This window comes from Ranitomeya variabilis, chromosome 1, assembly GCF_051348905.1.
Source record: "Ranitomeya variabilis isolate aRanVar5 chromosome 1, aRanVar5.hap1, whole genome shotgun sequence".
NCBI classification, from domain to species: Eukaryota; Metazoa; Chordata; class Amphibia; order Anura; family Dendrobatidae; genus Ranitomeya; species Ranitomeya variabilis.
The window spans coordinates 887,424,611-887,450,058 of record NC_135232.1 but is presented as its reverse complement, the minus strand read 5'-3'; the positions used below and the strand labels follow the sequence as shown (position 1 = coordinate 887,450,058).

The following is a 25,448-nucleotide window of genomic DNA, read 5'->3' as shown; positions in this document are numbered from 1 at the left end:
AATCACGGCGCTGGAGCGATGCCGAAGTCCCCGGGTAACCAGGGTAAACATCGGGTAACTAAGCGCAGGGCCGCGCTTAGTAACCCGATGTTTACCCTGGTTACAAGCGTAAACGTAAAAAAACAAACCGTACATACTCACCCGTCGGTGTCCTTCAGGTCCCTTGCCGTCTGCTTCCTGCTCTGAGTGCAGCCGTACAGTGAGAGCAGATCACAGCACCGCTGCGCTCTGCTCTCACTTTCCGGCCGGCACTCAGAGCAGGAAGCAGACGGCAAGGGACCTGAAGGACACCGACGGGTGAGTATGTACGGTTTGTTTTTTTACGTTTACGCTTGTAACCAGGGTAAACATCGGGTTACTAAGCACGGCCCTGCGCTTAGTTACCCGATGTTTACCCTGGTTACAAGCGAAGACATCGCTGGATCGCTGTCACACACAACGATCCAGCGATGTCAGCGGGTGATCAAGCGACGAAAGAAAGTTCCAAACGATCTGCTACGACGTACGATTCTCAGCAGGATCCCTGATCGCTGCTGCGTGTCAGACACTGCGATATCGTAACGATATCACTAGAACGTCACGAATCGTAACGTCGTAGCGATGGAAATTTCAATGTGTGACGGTACCCTTAGAACCAGAGTCCTTTTTGTCCAATCATCTTGTCTTCACGTATTTGGTATGCACTATCGCCTTTTATATATAAAAAATTCTTGATATGAAATAAAGATTTATTGAATTTTAATAAACAGACTATGTGACACCATGTTTTACAGTCTCTTGTTTGGGTTGTTCTGTTGATTAACTATTTAGGCCTATATGGTGATTAGGTCCATGTTCACATTCTTGTGATGGTTTCTGTTCTGTTAATCCTGTTCCTAATACAGCGAAGGCTAAGAAGCTGAAAGTACATCATCACGCCCGAATGCACTTCCAGACAGAACTTCAAAATATGACTTTTCGCTGCTGAAGCAGCATTTTCAAATAATAAAATCGACTGACTGATCTTTTAAAGGGCTACACAGTCATATTAATGGCTTAGCGAGGGGGCAAGTTTTTGACAGGTTCCTGTAATTATCCTTGTTCCTTTTGTAGTTTATGAACATTGTCATTCTCCAAACCCCAGCTTAGAGACAGCTGAAAATTAGAGATTGAGCCTGTAGAGGGGAAAGTGAGTAGAGAACAGAATACTGTGATATCGTGACCAATACTGAGCAACAGTTTTAGGTCGGTGTGGAGTTAAATGCTTTCAAAAACAGAATGTTGATACCTAATTTTTATCTATTAATAAAATGGAAAGTCAACAAGCAAAAGAGAAATCTAAATCAAATCAATATTTGGTGTGACCAGCCTTTGCCTTCAAAACATCAGCAGTTCTTCTAGACACACTTGCACACAGTTTCTGAAGGAATTCGGCAGGGCGTTTGTTCCAAACATCTTAGAGACCTAACCACAGATCTGTGGATGCAGGCTTGATCAAACCCTTCTGTAGCTTCACGTAATCCCACAAAGACTTGATAATGTTGAGATCACAGCTCTCTGTGGGCCGTATCATTACTTCCAGTACTCCTTGTTCTTCTTGATGCTAAAGCTATGGTTGTATTTTGGAGGTTGTTGTCCTGCTGCAGTATAAATCTGGAAGCAATTGGATGCCTCCCTCATGGTATACTATATAGTATACTTCTGCCTGTAATTCCTTGGGCAATGTTAAGGACTGTAGACACAAGTAGCCCGCCGTGGAAACTTAATGCAGCAGAGGAAAGACACCTTACTTCCCTTCAAAATAAGATGTTCAGCAGTACCATGCACTCAGAACTGGCAGGAACCAGTAGGACCCAACTACACCCATCTACTGCTTGGACAACTCTGGCCAGAAATAGTCTTCAAATAAGAGTTACAGGCAAAAAAACATACTTTCTACAAGCATGAAAACACAACAAACCAGGTGCAGGAATCGCATTGGGTGCTCTAAACTAAAGGGTCAAAATCTGAAATATTTGGCTGTAATAAAAGGCAGTGTAAGCAGGCAACAGGGAAGCATGGTGGAGATTGGTGGAGATAAGCATCCATCCAGCAATACCATCAGAGAGGTGTCGGATTGGTTCCAAATTTATTCTGCAGCCGAGTAACAACCCCAAACATACAGCTAATGTCATGTAAAACTTTTTCAGTGTAAAGAAGAACAACAAGGAGTCCTGGGAGTGATGATATGACCCCAAAGAGCTCTCATCATCATCAGTCTGTCTGGGATTACATGATGCAACAGAAGGATTTGTAGAAGCCTAGATCCACAGAAGATCTGTGGTTAATTCTCCAAAATGATTAGATCAACCTCCGTGCCGAGCTCTCTCAAAATCTGTGCAAATGTATCTAGAAGAATTAAATGCTGTTTTGAAGGCAAAGTGTGGTCACACCAAATATTGATTTAATTTAGATGTTGCTTTTCTTCATTCACTTCACATTTTGTTAATTTATAAAAATAAACTATTAACACTTCTATTTTTCAAAGCATTCTTACAATGCAGCCTTTTTTTCATACGTGCCTATAACCTTTTGCATGGTACTGTATCTCAAGTACACACATGGCCTTCAGAATTATCTAAATTACATTTAAAATAAAAGAGAAAATGAAGACATCTACAGTGATTGCATCATCATGAACACTTTGGGACTTCGCCAGGTAAACCTAAATCAATGAGAAGACATGAATTTTAGATGCATGTACAATTTTGGTGATGACTGCCCAATACATACATTTATATTTTCATTTGAGGAAAAAAAATGTCAGGGAAATTCTGCCAATGCAACGTTGGCCATCTGGAGATTGACTTTGGTGGCCATTTACCGCTTTGATAAATTGCTCCCCTGGTGTCTCTCTTAGTTGCATGTTAAGCAGTTCAACATCCAGGAAGCTTGTGGTTAAAGGGAATGTTAAAAAGCAGAGAGAAAATGAACTTCTTTAAGCCCTACCACTTCAGTCTACATTTGGACTGCACATACCAGTAATAAAATGCTCCATTTTCTCCAGAGCTGGAAAATGATTTTCCTTGATAGATACCTAACTTAAGAGTATTTATAGCAATGATGAAGATATACGACTCTAACATGTAATTGACCAGATGTTTTATTTTTCTATTGTTGTTTTATATCTGTACTTAGGAGCACATGATTCACATCAAGTGCCGTTTTTCTTCTTATTTCCCAGGTGCTCCTTATTATTTATGCATGTATTTATTTTAAAGCTCAAGCAAGTATCAGAGACAATTATCTAATTACTTGAATGACTTGGCAGCACACTGATCTTCCCTGCTGCACCCCGAGGACTATTGATCAGCAGTTTGCAATCGTTCCCAAGGTTAGCATTAATCTTGGCACTAAGAATGTAGCCATAAACGATGGGTCCCCAAGGAAAAAATGAAAAAGAGAAAATAGCCTTCAAATTAGATCCTACTCTTACCACATTCAAAGGTTCATAAAACAGGGATGAAGCACATGGAAACCTAAAATGTATAAACTTTGGTTTCACAGACAAAAAACAATGTGCAGATATTCATTTTCCGAAAAAAAAAATCTTATATGCACAAATCTTTTTTCAGGACACTTCGGCCTAACAGAGGGCTGAAATAATGCCTCATAGACAAACATAATGCACATCATTGTCAAAATGAAATTGCTGTGCAATTGTTCTATCTTATGGCACTTCAGGGTTAGGAAATCCTGGTTAAAAGAAATGATCAGTCGATTCTTCGGTCGGCTTCTGCTAGAAAGCCGCCAATTCTCTATACTTGGAAAAATACAATAAAAAATGCCACGGGCAGAACCACTGCGAGAACGATGGCAAAACCACCGGCGGAGCAGCTTCAGGAGAACAACCACTGGGGTTTTCCTCAAGCAGCATTTCCTGGGAAAACTAAAAAAAAGCAGCGTTAACATAGCAGAAGAGAATAAAAGGTTTATAGAGCACAGAAATTATGTTTTATCACTACAGCTGCTCAAGGAATCAACATATCCACAACCACCCCCTAAAGAAATCAACAATCAATAATAAACTATATAAAGAAATAGTGATCATTATATAAACATTCGGAGCAAATATGCAGTCACAGTTCATAACCTTAACAATGACTTTATGCATTCCTAAATGTTTGCTCAATGTTAGATTTTCGACTGGAAACATTATTTTGGGAGGACCACACATGCTACGCACAAGAAAAACTGGAAATGTATTTAGGAGCTGCATTCAGCCAAGAGAGTGGAGATGTATTTCACATTCTGGAATCTATTCTTTTAAGTTATGTTGGACACATGTATGTTTTTAACCATAGTATGATACACAGGGCCATCTCCATGTGTCTGTGTCTCCTCTCGAGGCAGCATCATTGTAGTCACATTCTCTCCTAGACACAGTCGACTGACATATGCCCTCTAGCAAGGTTTGGATGGTGCTGATGTTGCCCCTGAGGATACACAAGGCTCCCTAACTTTTTTCTTTCGTATTGGTAAATATAAATTATATGAAATTATTACTAAAGAATTTCTTCAGTAATCCGTATTTTTTTTGTGGGTACAGCTATCATCATGAAACCCTTAAGCTCTGGCTTCACTGTTCATACATCATATGCTTAAAGAATTAAGGATCAAGGAAATCATATAATAAAAAAAATAAATCTACATTGTGGTTTAATCCAAAGGTCTCCTTATAACCTACAATTCTGACAAGCAAAGTTGTAGGAAATCGGCAAATGGAAAAGAGCACTCATATACAAAGGGCTTCTCACTAAATTAGAGTATCATCAAAAAGTTAATTTATTTCAGTTCTTCAATACAAAAAGTAATATATTAGAGTCATTACAGAGTGATCTATTTCAAGTGTTTATTTCTGTTAATGTTAATGATTATGGCTTACAGCCAATGAAAACCCAAAAGTCATTATCACAGTAAACTAGAATACTTTATAATACCAGCTTGAAAAAATGATTTTAAAATCCAAAATGTTGGCCTACTGTATTGTATGTTCAGTTAATGCACTCAGTACTTGGTCGAGGCTCATTTTTGCATCAACTACTGCATCAATGCCGCATGGCATTGAGGCGATCAGTCTATGGCACTGCTGAGGTGTTATGAAGCCCAGGTTGCTTTGATAGCAGCCTTCAGCTCATCTTCATCGTTGGGTCTGGTGTCTCTCATCTTCCTCTTGACAATTCCCCATAGATTCTCTATGTGGGTAAGGTCAGGCGAGCTTGCTGGCCAATCAAGCACAGTGATACTGTTGTTTTTAAACCTGGTATTGGTACTTTTGGCAGTGTGGACAGGTGCCAAATCCTGCTGGACAATGACATTTCCATCTCCAAAAAGCTTGTTGGCAGAAGGAAGCATGAAGTGCTCTAAAATATCCTGGTAGACGGCTGCGCTGACTTTGGCCTTGATAAAACACAGTGGACCTACACCAGCAGATGACATGGCTCCCCAAACCATCAATGATTGTGGAAATGTAACACAGGTACGAGGATGCAGCTACACAGAACAAAGGGTAACAGGGGAATACAGTTACTTATTTAATAGGTACAGGGATAATCTCCTCCCAGGGAGTAACAGGGAATAAACAAGGTGGAAGCTGAGGGGTACAAGGGGGAAAATAACTCAAGATGGCAGTTCAAAAACATCAATTGAGCTTAGTGTAACTCAGATGTCCTTCTCTATTCTTGGTGTGAGTGGCTGGCTGCCGGCTGAGGCCGGTGCAGAGTTCTTCCGACTTCCCCGCCTAACAAGTCGGTCTCTCTTCTGGCGGCAGGGGCGGTCACCGGTCTGACCCACTGAGCCCCTAGTACATTATGCTGAGACGCAGCAAGGAGTAACTCACTGCGATCCTCCACTCGGCCTACGTCCCTCCGCGCACCCGGCGAGCTCCGAGACTCCTTGCTGTACCCGAGTGTAATTGTTGCCGTGCGGCCTCTTTCTACCCACGGCCCAGCGCCGGTCATCACTAACTCCTGTCTCTGGCAGGAAGCCCAGCTCTTTTCCTGCACAAACCCTTTTATACAGCTCTGGCAAAAATTAAGACACCACCAGATCAAAACCATGTCATGGGCAGCCCAATCTCCAAACCTGAACCCCATTGAAAACCTCTGGAATGTAATCAAGAGGAATAGGGATAGTCACAAGTGTGAAAGACTGCCAAGACGCATGAAAGCTGTGATTAAAAATCATGGTTATTCCACAAAATATTGATTTCTGAATTGTTCCTGAGTTAAAACATTAGTATTGATGTTTCTAAATGATTATGAACTTGTTTTCTTTGCATTATTTGAGGTCTGAAAAGCACTGATTTTTTTTTTTATTTGACCATTTTTCTTTGTCAGAAAAAAAATAGAAAATTTATTGCTTGGAAATTCGGAGACATGTCAGAAGTTTCTATATATAATTGTCTAAGGGGTACTTCCGTCTTTCTGTCGGCAACTTCCGTAACGGAAATCCTGCGTCGCTGATTGGTCTCGCCAGCTGCCTGTCATGGCTGCCGCGACCAATCAGCGACGGCCACAGTCCGATTAGTCCCTCCCTACTCCCCTGCAGTCAGTGCCCGTCCCCCGCTCCATACTCCCCTCCGCTCACAAAGGGTTAATGCCAGCGGTAACGGACCGCGTTATGCCGCGGGTAACGCACTCCGTTACCGCTGCTATTAACCCTGTGTGTCCCCAACTTTTTACTATTGATGCTGCCTATGCAGCATCAATAGTAAAAAGATCTAATGTTAAAAATAATAAAAAAACAAAAAACCTGATATTCTCACCCTCCGTAGTCCGTCGATGCACTCGCGCTTGCCGCCATCTTCCTTTCCCAGAGATGCATTGCGAAATTAGCCAGAAGACTTAGCGGTCTCGCGAGACCGCTAAGTCATCTGGGTAATTTCGCAATGCATCCTGGGAACGGAAGATGGAGGCAGCCGCGCGCATGGCCAGAGCTTCGCTGGATCCCGGCGGGTGAGTATATAACAATTTTTTATTTTAATTATTTTTTTTAACAGGGATATGGTGCCCACACTGCTAAATACTATGAGGGCTGTGTTATATACTGCGTGGGCTGCGTTATATACTACATGGCTGCTATATGCTATATACTACATGGGCAGTGTGATATACTGCTTGGGCTGTGTGATATACTGCGTGGGCTGTGTTATATACTGCGTGCGCTGTGCTATATACTACGTGGCTGCTATATACTGCGTGGGCTGTGTTATATACTACATGGCTGCTATATGCTATATACTACATGGGCAGTGTGATATACTACAAGGGCAGTGTGATATACTGCGTGGGCTGTGTTATATACTGCGTGCGCTGTGCTATATACTACGTGGCTGCTATATACTGCGTGGGCTGTGTTATATAGCATATGGACTGTGTTTTATACTGTTTGGGCTGTGTTATATACTGCGTGGCCACTGTTATATACTGTGTGGCCTGTATTAACGCATCGGGTATTCTACAATATGTATGTATGTATATAGGTATATAGCAGCCACATAGTATATAGCACAGGCCACGTAGTATTTGTCTGCTATATACTACATGGCTCCTATATACTACGTGGCCTGTACTATATACTATGTGGTTCCTATATACATACATACATATTCTAGAATACCCGATGCGTTAGAATCGGGCCACCATCTAGTATAGAATAAATGAACAATTTACATTTTACTCTAAAATATACCTATAAAGAGAAAAATCAGACAAACTGAACATTTTGCACTGGTCTCTTGCCAGAGGTACTTCCCTGGCTCACCACGCCCCCTTTACACAGATCAAGGGTCGGCTCCGTCCTCAATCCCCTTTCTCCCAGCAACAGTAGGCCCAGCCCCAGCAGCTCCAGACCCAGTGCCTTGTTACCCACGGCCCGGTCTATTCCTCTACAGAAACTACACACTATACCTCAAGCAGCTTGGATTGTATGCCTCTCCACTGTTCCTCCACACTCCGAGTCCTTGATTTCCACAGGAAATGCAAATTTTCTTTCATCTGAAAACAACACCTTGAACCACTGACCAACAGTCCAGTTCTTTTTCTCCTTGGCCCAGGTAAGACGCTTCTGGCTTTTTTCTTACTGGTCATGAGTGGCTTCACACAAGGAATGCCACACTTGTAGCCAATGTCCTAGATACGTCTGTGTGTGGTGGCTCTTGAAGCAATGACTCCAGCAGCAGTCCACTCCTTGTGAATCTCCCCAAAATTTTTGAATGGCCTTTTCTTAACAATCCTTTCTACCACACTTTTTTCTTCCACTCAACTTTCCATTAATATGATTGGATTCAGCACTCTGAGCAGTCAGCTTCTTTAGCAATGAACTTTTGTGGCTTACCCTCCTTGTGGAGTGTGTCAATGACATCTGTCAAGTCAGGAGTCTTCCCTATGATTGTGGAGCCTACTGAAACAGACTAAGGGACCTTTATAAATGCTTAGGAAGCCTTTGCAGCTGCTTTTTGTTAATTATTCTAATTTACGGAGATAACGACTTTTGGGTTTTCATTGGCTGTAAGCCGTAATCATCAACATTAACAGAAACAAACACTTGAAATAGATCACTGTTTGTAATGACTATGTAACATAGAAGTTTCACTTTTCGTATTGAAGAACTGAAATAAATTAACTTTTTGATGCTATTCTAATTTATTGAGAAGGACTTGTATGTTTAACTCTAAAATGTTGTGGAAAAGCATTTTCAGTCTAGAGAAACAGGGTGCAAAGAAGTCTTGGACTAGTCATTCAAAATGCATAGTCCCAGGCTGTTTTTTCAAAATATGTTTCTCTGAGGAGCCACAATATTTGTGAATAAAACATACACGGAAGCTATAATGCATCCATGGACTGAATCATACTATTATTTTGCCTGTGGTTTGTTCACCTGAATATCCTGTCAGGTTCCCTTTCATCTTTGATATCTGGCCCCATTTCCATATGTACACCCTAGATTCAATTCATACTGTACATACGGTGTATAGTATATATGGCATTTATGCTATAGAATTAGTACAATTCATTATCGTATACCTGTTCTAGAGGAATATGCTTCACAAGACCACTAACAACAGTTCTTGGAGACGCTTCTCCTACATCTACTTCTTCTACATACAGGGAGTCGGCATCTGGATGTTTCTTGGCAGAGATAATGCAGCCAACACGCAGGTCCAGTCGAGACACATCAACAGGTCTGGCATCATCATCTGCTGTAGCTGACTTCTTCTCCTTCTTCTCTCCTTTACATAAAAGAATAAAAACCAATACTGTTATGCTAAATGTTTACATGAAAGCTAATTTTTTTCCCAATTTACAAATTCCAAAAATCACTTTCGGAAAAAAAAAAAAGAGTAATCACCTCCCTCTCATGAAGTTATTCAATTAAATATCCAAAGTAATATAGTTATAAAAAATGTTAAGTTCACATCACCATAAGAACGGAGCAAGTTTTATATATTAGAAAGGTCACGTAGGTATACGCTTTATGTACTTGAGGTCAAGCTCAGGAGAGGAGAACCAAGTAGGGAGCCAAATAAGCAAAGACTGATGGCGAGAGCTGGAACTACGGGGGATTTAAACAGTAAGTAAAGGTCTTTAATTATCACATTTCTCTTCTTGGACAGTCTTTTGCTGACCTTGGAAAACCCCATTAAATATATACTAAATAGAAAGGTTTGTAGAAAAGACAAGAAAGGTTAAGACTGGCCAGTGAGGTTACCTGCCATAAATTACATAAAATTTCCAGAAACTCAATTCAAGACATACAAGAATAAAACTTTCACTTGGATGACTTTTTGTTGACTTCTGATCTTTTTTCACAGTAATGAAAGACACAGTACCTTCCTGCTTGACGTACACTCATTTTTATTCTTTAAAGAGTCCTTTGAAATGTGAAGACAACATTTGTACAACATGAGCACCAACCAACAATTTATTACAAAACATAACAGGAATATTGTTACGTATAGCATATGCATTGCAAAAATAGTATGTTAGTTTTGTCATTTTGACTGCTTGTTTTACCTCCACTACCAATAACTAGCACATACCTGTTCGCATGAGCAGCTATAACGACGACAGATGATAATTTTTTGGTCAGAATAAAAAAATAAAAGAAAAACGTAATCAAGAAAAGTGAAATTTCCAGCCCATTGTTCAATCGCTGCACATGTTCGGATTGGTCAATGTCTGGGGACCCTTGATTAATCTTGCCCTTTCTACATGACGACCACCCATTTAAAAAGCTATTTACTGGAATAAAATGTGGGCCCAAAAAAACAAAAACGCATGACATTTTATTTAAGATCAAAAGACAATAATGAAGTGAATGCCATTACTCCAGGTACACCATTATCCCTTCACAGCAAAGATCTGTCATCTGATCCTTTGATGAAACAAGTCCTGTCTTCTGATTCATTACCGACTACTAAGGAAAATCAACGTTGTAAAATAACATTAAAAAAACAAACTACTCCTAAATCAAAGAAGACGCTTTCACCTCTGAAGACTGTGCTTATCTTGGAAGGAGGCTGTAATATTCATTGTACACAGACTAAATATGGACAAATTAGATCTACATTGATGTTTTCTTTCTTCACAAATTGGACACACTTTCGCTAGATATAAAAATAATTTACGATTTCTGAGCTCATTAATTAGGACCTTCCCCCTCAAAAGACAGAAAAACATAGAAATTAAATTTTTTTTAAAAGTCCCACATTTTGATTACAAGAAACTTGCCCCATAACTTACTACACATTTTATGTCCCCTCCGATCATTATTGCCTTACGATCTCTGACATAAGGGCAGACCTTTGTGCATAAGCACCTACAGAGATGCTATACCTATACCAGAAGGCTTGAAAGTCGCACTCATCAGCAAAGAGAATACTCATGGATAACCTTCATATTAAACTAACGAAGCCCTGTAGGCAAATATATACTAACTAGTAGAAACGCTCTTGAATGCACAGGATTGCGAAATATAAAATCCAAATTTTAGCCAAAAGTCAAGAAACCACTTCACAGATATCTACTTTTGCCTCTCTTGCTCTCGCTGTGTTCTCTGCTAGAATCCAACACAAGCGTCAAATGTAATTACAGCAGAATAAAGAAAATTGATAAAAGAAAAAAGCTATGCTGGTTGAGATCCAATTTCTGGAAATGAAACCTTATACCCTTGAGGTAAACCTTCCCTTTTTATGAGTCAGACAATAAATGCCTCCAGAATGAATTTAAAAAAAAGAAAAGAAAAAGAAATAACATTAGTCTGACTAGATCCTCAAAAAGAACTGATGGCAAAAAGAACTGGTCCATCCACGTAGTCCCCTGTACGGTCTTTCACTCCTCTGAAGATGTCCTCTATCTCCTAACTGATGCGGCTTCCTTCACCGTGTCCTAGGACTAGTTACAGAGCTCTACAGGTCTATACTTACCGACACTTAATTCACGCAGGAGACATTAGGACCACCTTCTTGGGATCAATGGAAGTGTCAGTAGCCCTGCAATCACTCATATATATCAACTATCCTGTGATTAGTGAATAAATGTTATTTATGGAACAACCCCTGGTCAAACTTATTGTTTTCCAATATCCTTTGCATGTGAACAACATTTAGATTTACCTCTCTGGTCTTCCTTATCATCTACAGTGACAAACTGTATTAATGGTCTCAAATTCGCAAACAAATGAATTTATACAATCAAGTAAACTTCTCCTTATCCCACCTTTTCTGAAACTCTTCTCTTAGCTCATGCATGTGTCCTTTTTCTTCTTTATCTGAACTATCTCTACATGTTTCTTCCACCAAAAAACACCTACAAAGTGGTCTTCCAACTAGCTGCTTTGTATAGTTCTGAATTTATCTCTGCAACCAACATCCACGTTATATGTGACTTTCTCACTCAGTTACTCAGAAAAGTGTCCCCTCCAAGACTGTATGTACCGCTGCTCCTCAGGAATACACACTTGCTCTGATTTTCTTTTTATATATACTTTACAGTTCTCCCCACCTAATGGCCCGGTCTACAGCCCTTTTTAGGAGCCTACTGACAGTGTAATTTATTGAGCTGTGTTGATAGAGAAGACATTAGAGGTGGGATCAATGGTAAAGATGTTCTTCATCAAACCCAGAGTTGTCCCAGAGGGTAAGATCATCAAACAGTCATATTTTGGGTATGTGATGAGGGCAAATTTACTTGGAATGTCAGTGGTAAAAAGAAATAGAGGATGCTGCCCACTGGACAACATCAAGAATCAAACGGAAATGAACATCAAGCATTTCATAGAAGCAGTGGAAAAGAGGGAAACATGGCGAGAACTCGTCTACAGAGTATCCAAGGGATGACTGAATAGTTAGAATCAGAATCACATCCACAGAAGATCTCTAGGATCTTCTGTGGATGTGATTAGTTAGTTAGTTCTCTAAGATTTTTGGGACATCCATTCTGCCAAGATTCTACGAATTGATGTTTGTTTTTTGTTTTTTTAAGGAATTGACTAAGTTCTATTTTCCAACACATTCTTACTTTGCAGCTTTTCTTCCTCACCTATCAAAAACTTCTGCACACACGAAATTTAATATATTCCCCCATCTCGTAATTGAAATATATGCTTTAAAGATTGGAGTCTTTTTTTTTTCCTATACATGATGTGGATATTATACATGTCAAAAGAGATGGGCTGTTATTTACGATATAATGGGGTCTCATTATAAGATATTTTATCCGCTAACTTCAAAGCTTTCTGCTGATTTATTCTATCATTATGTAGAAGCACAGCATTACAACTGAAAGATGTGTTAATTAAAATCTTCCATTTTCATAAAGCAAAAAAAACGCTAGTTCTTCTCAATTCATCATAGCCAGACTGCTCTCCAGAATAAGGCTAAAAAGTGTAGTTGTAGTAATGATACTTAGGTAGAAACGCATTTCTCTCATCGTTCTCATTCATCAGCACTAGAACATTGCTCACTTGATGCATTACTTTTTACATGAAAGGGACTAGAGGCTTTCTGGTGCTTGTAAAATATTACCTGCACCAATCTGCTGACCGACACAATGCAATGTCAACATCAATTGCAGAAGCAGCAAAGTTGTGGGGGTTTTTTGTCATCTCAAAAAAAAAGAGTTGTAAAACGGGATCAAAATGTCATATTTATCCCAAAATGGTATCAATTAAAACACTGTATCACTTCGTAAAAAATAAGCTCTCAATCAGCTATATTGACCAACAAATTACAGCTATTGGTCTCAGAAAATGAGACACAGTCAACATTTTTTTTTTAAATGTCATTTTTTTTATACTCCTAAAATAATTTTTTTTAAAAAAAAATCGACAAGTTTAGTATCGTCATAATCATATTTTTACCACACAATATAGGCAGTTTAAACAATTCCCACAAAAAACTCCTGGTGCAGAAGAGTGGCATACCTGGGACCAGGATCTTCGTAAATACTCTGGGCGCAGTGGCCAGCCCGAACGTCAGAGCCCTGAATTGAAAGTGATCTTGGTTGATGAAAATATTGGTGTATGTAGATAAGCATCCGGAATATCTATTGATTATAGAAACTCTCCGGTCTCCATGGACGCAATAACAGAGACCCGAGAGTTTCTATCATCAATAGATGTTCTCACAATACCGCCATATAGATCACACATAATACCGCCATATAGATCACACATAATACCGCCATATACTTCACACATAATACCGCCATATAGATCACACATAACAGGGGGAGAGGAGTGCATAGGAGAGGATTAGATACACGGCCCAGCAGTTAGTATCACACATAGGAGGATTAGATACACAGCTCAGCAGTCAGTTTCACACCGGACAGTATTAGATACACAGCTCAGTCAGTATCACACAGGATAGGATTAGATACACGGCTCAGCAGTCAGGATCACACAGGGGAGGATTAGATACACGTCTCAGCAAAGTATCACACAGGAGAGGATTAGACACATGGCTCAGCATACAGTAACACACAGAATAGGATTAGATACACGGCTCAGCACACAGTATCCCACAGGAGAGGATTAGATACACGTCTCAGCACAGTATCACACAGGGTAGGATTAGATACACAGCTCAGTCAGTATCACACAGGGTAGGATTAGATACACGGCTCAGCATACAGTAACACACAGAATAGGATTAGATACACGGCTCAGCACACAGTATCCCACAGGAGAGGATTAGATACACGTCTCAGCACAGTATCACACAGGGTAGGATTAGATACATGGCTCAGCAGCATCACACAGGAGAGGACTAGATACATGTCTCAGCACAGTATCACACAGGAGAGGATTAGATACATGGCTCAGCAGACAGCATCACACAGGAGAAGATTAGATACACAGCTCTGTCAGTATCACACAGGATAGGATTAGATACACGGCTCAGCAGTCAGGATCACACAGGGGAGGATTAGATACACGTCTCAGCAAAGTATCACACAGGAGAGGATTAGACACATGGCTCAGCATACAGTAACACACAGAATAGGATTAGATACACGGCTCAGCACACAGTATCCCACAGGAGAGGATTAGATACACGTCTCAGCACAGTATCACACAGGGTAGGATTAGATACACAGCTCAGTCAGTATCACACAGGGTAGGATTAGATACACGGCTCAGCATACAGTAACACACAGAATAGGATTAGATACATGGCTCAGCACACAGTATCCCACAGGAGAGGATTAGATACACGTCTCAGCACAGTATCACACAGGGTAGGATTAGATACATGGCTCAGCAGCATCACACAGGAGAGGACTAGATACATGTCTCAGCACAGTATCACACAGGAGAGGATTAGATACATGGCTCAGCAGACAGCATCACACAGGAGAAGATTAGATACACAGCTCTGTCAGTATCACACAGGATAGGATTAGATACACGGCTCAGCAGTCAGGATCACACAGGGGAGGATTAGATACACGTCTCAGCAAAGTATCACACAGGAGAGGATTAGACACATGGCTCAGCATACAGTAACACACAGAATAGGATTAGATACACGGCTCAGCAGCATCACACAGGAGAGGACTAGATACATGTCTCAGCACAGTATCACACAGGAGAGGATTAGATACATGGCTCAGCAGTCAGTTTCACACCGGACAGTATTAGATACACAGCTCAGTCAGTATCACACAGGATAGGATTAGATACACGGCTCAGCAGTCAGGATCACACAGGGGAGGATTAGATACACGTCTCAGCAAAGTATCACACAGGAGAGGATTAGACACATGGCTCAGCATACAGTAACACACAGAATAGGATTAGATACACGGCTCAGCACACAGTATCCCACAGGAGAGGATTAGATACACGTCTCAGCACAGTATCACACAGGGTAGGATTAGATACACAGCTCAGTCAGTATCACACAGGGTAGGATTAGATACACGGCTCCGCATACAGTAACACACAGAATAGGATTAGATACACGGCTCAGCACACAGTATCCCACAGGAGAGGATTAGATACACGTCTCAGCACAGTATCACACAGGGTAGGATTAGATACACAGCTCAGTCAGTATCACACAGGGTAGGATTAGATACACGGCTCCGCATACAGTAACACACAGAATAGGATTAGATACACGTCTCAGCACAGTATCACACAGGGTAGGATTAGATACATGGCTCAGCAGCATCACACAGGAGAGGACTAGATACATGTCTCAGCACAGTATCACACAGGAGAGGATTAGATACATGGCTCAGCAGACAGCATCACACAGGAGAAGATTAGATACACAGCTCTGTCAGTATCACACAGGATAGGATTAGATACACAGTCAGCACAGTAACACACATGGGAGGAGATACACTGCTCAGAGTCAGCATCACAAAGGATAGGATTAGATTGCCTCTCCCCCGCCGATATTACTTCACTGCTGCCGACTCTGCTCTTTTCTCCCTCCTGTGCAGTCCTTGGTCTCCTCCTCCTATAACAGCAGGGCTCTCAAGTGGTGCTCATAGATGCACTGTGAGCTCCAGAAAGATGGCGCCGATCTCCTGCCTCTGCTGTGATGTGGACGGCTCAGGGGGCATGGCCAGATCACAGCAGGGAGCAGCTCAATGCAAAGTATAGGGTCGGATGCCAACCGCAGATGTCTATGCCCAGGGCAGCTGTATTTGCAGAGTGTAAGTGTCGTGCAGCTACACTTACACTCCTGCAAAGCAAAATGGCGGCGTCCAGTGGCTGAAAAAATAATTAATAATAAAAAAATGTTAAAGTTAAAAAATGTAAATTTGTATTAAAAATAATTGTTTATATAAACAATCATTTTTAATACAAAAAATAAAATGGGGCACCTTCCCTTTAAGCCACAGCATGCGACGGACAGCCACATAATTGCTTGCCGCCTGGGCAAAACACACTGCTGCATCCAGTAATGCTGAACACTGATATCTACCTGCCTGTGCGATCTGATCTGCAATCTCCGCTTATTTCAATTCCTGAGAACCAGCCAAAAAACTATGTCTCACATGTTTAGCCCAAGTAGTAACTGCCTTTAAAATCCAAGTGGCGGCAAAGAAAAAACCCCGCCGCCTCAAAGGCAGACTTACTCAATCACAGACTCTATGCCTCTGTAGGTGGGATCTTTTAGTGCCGCAACCTCAGCAAGGGGCAGGGTAGCTGTCCTGGGACAGATGAGATATGGCAGTATCTACTGCCGGCGCAGCAGACTAAGATGCCACCAACTCAATTGGGAAAGGGTATAACACCTGCAAATGACTACATTTCTGAAAACGCTTGTCCTGGTGTTCCCATGCTCTCTATAGTACCTCATGGTTAGCAAAGGATGTGGCCACACGTTTGGCTCTCCTAAAGAAACCCTTTTCATTGGTGGGAAGGGAGTCTGTCGATGACACCCCTAGGGATGAATTACCGCCGACACCAGACTCTCTACCATCTCCCTCAACCTTCCCACCTGATAAAGGTCTAGGCTAGTTTCACACTAGCGTTCGGCAGGGCTGCAGACTTCCTCCGTGAAGCCCTGCCACTGCCGCGCCTCTTCATTCAGCTCTGCCTACGGCTGCATGCGTCCTGTGTAGCTATCTTTAACATTGGGTACGCAGGTTATGCGGATGTATGCGTAAGCCTCTGCATGCGTCGTCTTGACGCAGCGCTGACCTGCAACAAACGGAACATGTTTGGATTTTGTGGCAGTCGGCACAGCTTCAAAACGACACATGCGGAGGCTTACGCATACATCAGCATGGCCTGCGTACCCAATGTTAAAGATAGGGTACGCAGGACGCATGCAGCTGTAGGCGGAGCTGAATGAAGAGGTGCGGCAGTGGGCGGAGCTTCACGGAGGAACTCAGCAGACCTGCCGAATGCTAGTGTGAAACTAGCCTAATACAGACACTGCGCTGGAGCTAGAGTCTGAGCATTCAGGTGAATGCATTTCCAGAGGAGGGGAAAAAGGCAGCTGGAAGGCGACCTGGATGAGGAGGTGAACAGAGGCTGCGTGGATAGTGGTTGTGATATGTCATGCTGGTTGTTATGGACCTGGTGGCTAGGTGCACCAGGAATGACCTGATAGTTAAACACGGAATCAGGACGAGCTCTGGGGAAATGGGAACTCTGCTCACCGCAAACCCTACTCCTATCAACACAACTAGAAACAGCCGTGGAGCGTGCCTGACTCTGCCTAGACGCCTCTTCACAGCCTAAGAGCTAACTACCCCTAAAGAAAGGAAACAAAGCCTTACTTGCCTCAGAAAAATTTCCCCAAAGGTAAAAGCAGCCCCCCCACAAGTATTGACTGTGAGATAAGAGGAAATCACAAACACAGGATGAAATAGGTTTTAGCAAAGAGAGGCCAGTCTAACTAAACAGATTGAGGATAGAAAAGGGATCTTTGCGGTCAACACAAAAAGCTGCAAAAACCACGCAGAGTGTGCAAAAAATACCCCCGCACCGACTCACGATGCGGTGGTGCCACTCTGCACCCCCAGAGCTTCCAGCTAGCCAGGTAGTTTCATGATAGCAAGCTGGACTAGAACTTAGCAAGAAAAACCATATGTAACAAATGAACAAGCAGGAACTTAGCTTGTGCTGGAGTAGACAGGTCCTCAGAAAGATCCAGGAGAGATCTGAACCAGTACTAGAACATTGACAGCTGGCATGGAGTAATGATCTGAGTGGAGTTAAATAGAGAATCAGCCTAGCCCCAAACGAGGGCAGCTGGAGAAGGAATCTCAGAACCAGCAGCTCCACTCACAGCCACCAGAGGGAGTCCACGGACAGAACTCACCGAAGTACCATTCATGACCACAGGAGGGAGTTCGAGAACGGAATTCACAACAGCTGGTACAGGGTACCTGGAAGGTGTGACTCACTTGCAGTGGCACCAGATCTCCCGCGGTGGCTGTAGCCACAGGCAATCGTTCCACACCAGTAGCCAGCAACCCACACACCCTGATTAATTTGGCTACTGACAGTGCCAAATCATTGAAGGGGCCACATTGCCCTCAGAAGTCATAGAAGTCCGCTGAGCCAAGAAGGGGTACAAGTGGCACAAGAGGGCACCGACCGGCTGGTGGAAAATTTGCCATTAAATGAATAATACGTAACCAGTGCGGGCGGAGTCAATGGGCGTGTAGGATCCTCTCTAGACTCTGACACTATAAGAGACAGAGGGACAGAAAACTGTAAAAATAAGAGAAACGCTAGTGAGCAGTGAAGGTAAGCTGCTGAGGTATCCAATGTATCAGCCCACAGCTGAAAACAGCCTACCCCGTCCGCAATCCTCCGAGATTAGTACCCAGGTGTCGCAGGGCTATGTTTTTCAGAGCAGGAAGAAACCCGCAGTAAGGCTAAGTACACATTAGTGTTTCTATGCGCAGCGTTTCATCTGCATGCGCAAATGCATGCCAATACGCATGCTTACGCTGCGATTTTACTCTGCATCATCTTACGCATGAAAATGCTGTGCGTGCATGCGTTTAAATGCGTTTTGGCATGCGTTTGCATTGTTTATGCGCATGGTGGAGGTGGTGAAATCATTTCCTGGACATGAGAGGTCTGAAGTACGCGTGCGTATTGAACAAATGCGTACCAATGCGTTCCCATAGACAGTAATGCGTTGTGTTGATGCACTCATCTGCATGCGCACGCCTGCACATAATTGACTCCTCAAAAAAATGCAACATGTTGCGTTCGCCGGACACCGCAAAACGACGCATATGTACGCATCCGCAAGCGAACTGATGCAAGCGTATGTCCCTGCGTACACAATGTTAAATATCTGTACGCAAGACACATGCAGAACGGTACACAGGTATATGCTGCACACACACGCTAATGTGAACCCGGCCTAAGTAGTTGCAACCCAGAGCAAGGAAAGAATAAGCCTCGGTGTTTAGCTTTTAACATTTGCTGAAAACATGGCAACACCACCAGGAAGAGGAAGGTCAGAAGGGGCAGGAGCAGAGGCACATCTCTGATAGGTCCACGTCTGAAACGTCTGGCCACACTGATTGGCCAGCGGGCCCACAATGGCACCCACGCATACCGCCAGGGGCGGGACCGCAGGCCACCAAGCAGGGAGGGAGCATGGGGTCTAGAAAGGAAAAAAAATGCTGAGGAACGTGAAATACCAATCCCCCAGCATAGAAGCCTGGAGCAGGCCAAGAGCACAGCCAGGAGGGCAAGAATGGCGGCAGCGGCCACCAGCATCCACCACCGCAAGAAGGTTCCTACCTCCTGCAGTGTAAAGAAACATGAAGAGAGGGGTGAGGGTGTGAGGGGACGTCTCTCAAGACAGTGGCAGGGCAACACTCCCCTGTCCCGATGTACCCTAAAAAACTTCTGTCTTCTGCTCCATGCAATGAGAGCGCTATGTGGGGCGGGCAGGAGCTAACTGGCTAATGGGTCCACTGCCCCTGTACCTGACCAGCGGTTGTGCCAAGGTACCCAGGTCCAGCTAAACCGGCAGGGGACGATGCAGACTGAACGATACAGACTGTACTCTGTTGCTACGTGGGTGAATCAGGGTGCACAATTACACTGTTAATCGCCATGGACCCATATGAAAAACAAAGCATGTGTGAGACGGTTATCTAAAGACTAAGACAGGTGTGAGACAGACCTTGCCTCCACCTGACACTAGAAAAAAACGGAGGAAGCCGAATGCTAGCAGGCAAGGAATAGTCTGCTGAGGCGGAGACCATCTTTATTTGAATGTAGTAATAATAGCGCCTGCCTCCAGATGGCAGCAGACTGTCCCATGGTTTCTGTGTCCCCCAATGAAGAGAATGAGAAAGAAAAGTTTTATTTATTTACACTGCACCAAAAAGAATTTAAAAAAAGTTAACTTATACAGCTCTGGCAAAAATTAAGAGGCCACTGCAAAATGTTCAGTTTGTCTGATTTTTCTCTTTATAGGTATATTTTTGAGTAAAATGTAAATTGTTCTTTTAGTCTATAAACTTCTGACAACATGTCTCTGAATTTCCAAGCAATACATTTTGTATTTTTTTCTGAAAAGGAGAAATGGTCAAAATGTAAAAAACCCCAGTGCTTTCAGACCTCACATAATGCAAAGAAAACAAATTCATAACCATTTAGAAACAACGATGCTAATGTTTTAACTCAGGTAGAGTTCAGAAATCAATATTTTGTGGAATAACCATGATTTTTAATCACAGCTTTCATGCGTCTTGGCATGCCTTCCACCAGTCTTTCACACTGCTCCTGGCCCAAAAATGTAAGCAGTTCTTCTTTGTTTGATGGCTTGTGACTATCCATCATCCTCTTGATTACATTCCAGAGGTTTTCAATGGGGTTCAGGTCTGGAGATTGGGCTGCCCATGACAGGGTTTTGATGTGGTGGTCTCTTAATTTTTGCCAGAGCTGTATGTATGCCAACACTGTACTATTAAAAAAAAACAAAAAACTCATTTGACAAATGTCAGAAGAGGAAAATTAGAGTGCAGAACTTGGCCTAAGGAAAGCAAGCAGGGAGGATTTACACTGGGTAAAAAAAAATGTGTTCTTCTTCCCAATTTCGAAATCTAAATGTAATCTTTTTAGAAAGTCCCTGGCAAAGGATGGATAATACAGTAATTAGGATTTCCTTTGGGGAGATTAAACTTGCATGTTTTGCTGGATACACAGCGCTGTTTACCTCGCTCACAAGTCGGATTCCTTCCCTTCGTCTATGCTATTTGTTGTGTGGTTTAATTAAACAGCGTGAAATGGAAAATACCCTGCTGTGAGCGCAGGGGGTAAGCATGGCACAGATCGCCTTTTTTGGAGACAACAGTCAGTAAACCTTTCTGGCGTTAAAAACAAGTTGAGTTTCTTAATTGGCTTATAGGATTACAATCAATGAGAGCAATTTCATAATTATGACATATGTATTCCAGATGGTATTCTGCTTTCCTTTCCAGGGGAAATCGGCTCTTCCAAGTGTGAATTAGCTTGCTGAAATGCGCTTCACTCCGGTTGAGGCACTAATGCGTTCTCGGACCTCCTTGATAATGTTCTTTAGATTGCAGTGCTGCTGTGTGTGCGCAGAACCAACACTAAGTTGTATGTTAAAAGATATCTGTAGGTGTAGACTGTATCAAAGAACTTGGGGTAGAGATGTGCTTTATTTTCTTTTGTAGCTGCATTATATGCTCATTATAAGAGCTATACCAAGAGGACCATGGTGGCCACCAGGGGACGTAAGATGCCCTCTCTGCTGGCCCTGGATCTCACATCAGTACACTCTGCTGCCCTGTGTAATGATGGTTTTAGACTACCAGGCAACAAAATACATCTCTAAGCTGTGGCCTGTGTTTTCATATCGAAAAAACCCCCAGCATTATTACAGATACTTCGCACTATGTATTGTGTCCAGGAGGCTGTACAATACCCAGTCATGATGCCATCACAGCCAGCAAATCAGCACTGGCCACCAGATTGCCCCCCACGGTTTTATGTTCAGCTGTTGTGTCCAGTTTCTTTTACAGAGCCGGATGCCGGAGACGACATGATGCTTTATATTATGGTCTTCTTCCAGAAGAGGGCACCTCACAACAGTGGGAAGAAAAGAGTAAATATGGTGCAGAGTCTGCAGGCGTAGGGGGAGTCCTGGGGTGTCTATTTAGGCAATCAGGTAATCCTGCCATTGTCTGACCCAATGTAGACTAGTGTGGTTGGGGGCTGCAGTGACTACGGAGAAAATTACTGTGACTACTAGGGAACTTAACCTTCACTGCTGTAAATGTGGAGAGTGTCTCCGAGAACACACGTGTGAGGAACATATTTTGTTACTAGATGGGAGGTAGAGCTCAGCCATCGTTCATAAGCTAGGCTGTGTGGAGTAGACTGATCCAATATGGAGTTGTTACTGGGTCTTAGATTAGACTAAAAGCCCCCAAACATATGAGATGAAAGCCAAATGAACCCACCGCAGAGAGACCAGCCATCGTTCTGATCTGTATGGTATCCTCCTGACTCTCCCCACACAGATGTCAGGGAAGAGAAGGATCAGACACTGGAAATGTCCACAGTTTATTTAGAAGAGATGAGCAGTTACCAGTATTGTCTGGCAGCAGACACTAGTTGCTCATATGTATAAGGAACAATCACATTTCTGGTTGGCACTCATAGAAGACAGTGGTGGTCTATAATAGGGGACATCTCTCCAAAGAATAGTGCAATATACCACGGCACTCAATTAAAGTTTTCTTCATAAGTCAGCATGTGGAAACAGAAAGAATGGCCAACATTTCAGTCTGTCCATGGCTTGATCAAGGCCTATGTGCTATGATTTATTGCAGATACAGGGGATGGCAGTCAGCACCAATATCTGCTACCAACCATAGCACATAGGCCTTGATCAAGCCATGGACAGACTGAAATGTTGGCCATTCTTTCCGTTTCCACACTCTGACTTATGAAGAAAACTTTAATTACTTATTTAAGAGAGTGCGGTGGTATTTTGCATGAAGGAATATGTGAAAGTCTGCCCGCCAAACATTTGGCTAAGGCTACTTTCTCCTTCGCCTCATTGGGGGACACAGGACTGTGGGTGTATGCTTCTGCCGCCAGGAGGCTGACACTAAGTAAACTTGAAAAAAAGTTAGCTCCTCCTCCGTCATATACACCCTGACACTGGCTACCAGAGAATCCAGTTCATGCTTAGTGTCTCAAGGAGGCACACGTTTGGGTCCCGGATCTTTTTGGACCCCTTTGTTCTTTTCAACATTTTTCGGATGAGCGGGCGACGGACCCTTTTGAGGGTTCGATCTCCCCAAACCAACAACGGGCAAGCACGTGCGAGTATCCTCCACGTATCCTTCCCCGCGACGTGGGATCCCTCACGGGACTTGGCCCTGACCACCCTGAGGTATTTGACCCTAGGCTGTACAGGTGCCCCCAGTTGTCCGTGTGATCCCCCATTGTTTTCTACACCCTGCTACGCCACGGTGATAGATGGGGTGGTGGACGGTCCCTCTCCTTATTCTATATAATGGAGCCAGGGTTCCTGCACCGTCTTTTCCTCCCCCGCTGGTATATGCCTGCTGGGGGAAGGGGCAGAAAAGGGGGGGCTCCGGATATTGAACGTTTACCTGAGTGGCTATCCCTGGGCTTGCGGAGGTTCCCAGACTTTCCCCAGAGCTGTCCTCCAGGCGTCTTACGCTGCGGTCCCCAGAGCGCCGTCGCTGCTGCGGTCTCCAGGAAATGCATTTTGCGGCCAGTGATAGGTGCCATAGCAGTGAGCTTCAGGGCCGTCCTGGGGGGAAACTCAATGCGGCGGCGCCGCGGCGGTGTGAGCTGCCGGTGCCGCGGCAGTGCGAGAGCGGTCGGCGCTTCAGCCTCCAGGAGGCCTCAGGGGGACACAGGAAGGCTGCTGCTGCTTCTACAGCACTTCCGGGTCTTTCGGCGTTATCCAGCCAGCAGACCGCGCTGTGAGGCCCCGCCCCCTCCGGCGCTTCTGCTTCCGGATCCTCCCCCTCCTTTCCTCACCGGAGAAAAATCTAGGCCCCGGCTTCAGGCCTACTACAGGCCACATCACAACAGGGCGGTCCTGCCCCCTGAAGCATCATGGATAAAGGTACCGCATTTGGCAGCCGACGCTGTTATCGTGGGGACACAGGACTGGGGTGAGTGCTTCTCCCCCCAGCTTTCAGTATCTTGGGCCCTGTATATAGCCTTCACGGATCATGTCTAGAAAGGGGAAATCTCACATGGTCCTATACACTGGTTGTGTAGCTTGCCACTCTGCCTTCCCGCTTGCCCAGACTAACCGCCTCTGCGAGGCCTGCGACTCCGAGCGCACCTAGGAGCCCCACCTGCCAGCCCTCCAGCTCCTGCCCCTCAGACAGAGGCTGGGGCAGTTCCACCACAGTGGGTCTCGTCCTTATCGCAATGCATGGCAACCCTGACTGAAGCAATTAAATCCCTTCAGACCCCGGCAGTCAGGGCCAGCTGCCCGTCTGTCTCGGGAAAGGCCTCAGGGTCTCAGGAGCCTTCGGCCTGCAGGGGCCGCTCTCACACTAGACAGACGCATGGAAAGCGGATTCGCACAGCGTCACCTAGGCCCTCAGGTGCTTCTGCATCCTGGAGCTCCGTATTACATTCTCCTTCCCCAGCAGAGAGCGGGGAAGTTGAAACAGATTATGAGTCGGAAGAGTCCCTTAATTTTTAGACTCTAGTGTTTCAGGAGTCGGTGGATAGCTTGATCGAGGCCGTCAATCAGTCCCTGGGGATAGAGGACGAGCTCACCTCATCCTTAGATCATAAGGTCTCATTTAAGCGGGCCAAACAGACCCATAGGGTCTTTTCCTCTCACCCTGAGTTTGAGGACCTGATCCAGCGTAATCGAGAACACCCTGACAAGCGTTTTTCGGGGCATAAAGCCTTGAAGGCTAGGTATCCCTTTGCTACTGAGCTAGGTAGTAAATGGGCTGAGAATCCTGCTGTGGATCCTCCGGTGTCTCGCTTAGGGTACCGTCACACAGTGCAATTTTGATCGCTACGACGGCACAATCCGTGACGTCGCAGCGATCGTATGATTATCGCTCCAGCGTCGTAGACTGCGGTCACACGTTGCAATCACGGCGCTGGAGCGATGCCGAAGTCCCCGGGTAACCAGGGTAAACATCGGGTAACTAAGCGCAGGGCCGCGCTTAGTAACTTGATGTTTACCGTGGTTACCAGCGTAAAAGTAAAAAAAAAAAAACCGTACATGCTCACCATCTGATGTCCGTCCGGTCCCTTGCCGTCCGCTTCCTGCTCTGACAGATCCGGCCGTACAGTGAGAGCAGAGTGCAGCGGTGACGTCACCGCTGTGATCTGCTCTCACTTTCCGGCCGGCAGACAGTCAGAGCGGGAAGCGGACGGCAAGGGACCGGACGGACATCAGATGGTGAGCATGTACGGTTTTTTTT

At 43.9% G+C, this 25,448-nt stretch overlaps 1 protein-coding gene across 3 annotated transcripts in view; it reads right to left on the bottom strand.

Moving 5' to 3' along the window:
• Window positions 1-25,448, bottom strand: part of AIMP1 (aminoacyl tRNA synthetase complex interacting multifunctional protein 1) — a 123,882-nt gene that overhangs the window by 25,161 nt on the left and 73,273 nt on the right. For all 3 annotated transcript variants that reach the window (XM_077278392.1, XM_077278384.1, XM_077278399.1), the window contains one exon: window positions 9,045-9,250. In XM_077278392.1, the coding sequence (XP_077134507.1) occupies window positions 9,045-9,250 (206 nt within the window). The remainder of the gene's footprint in view (window positions 1-9,044; window positions 9,251-25,448) is intronic.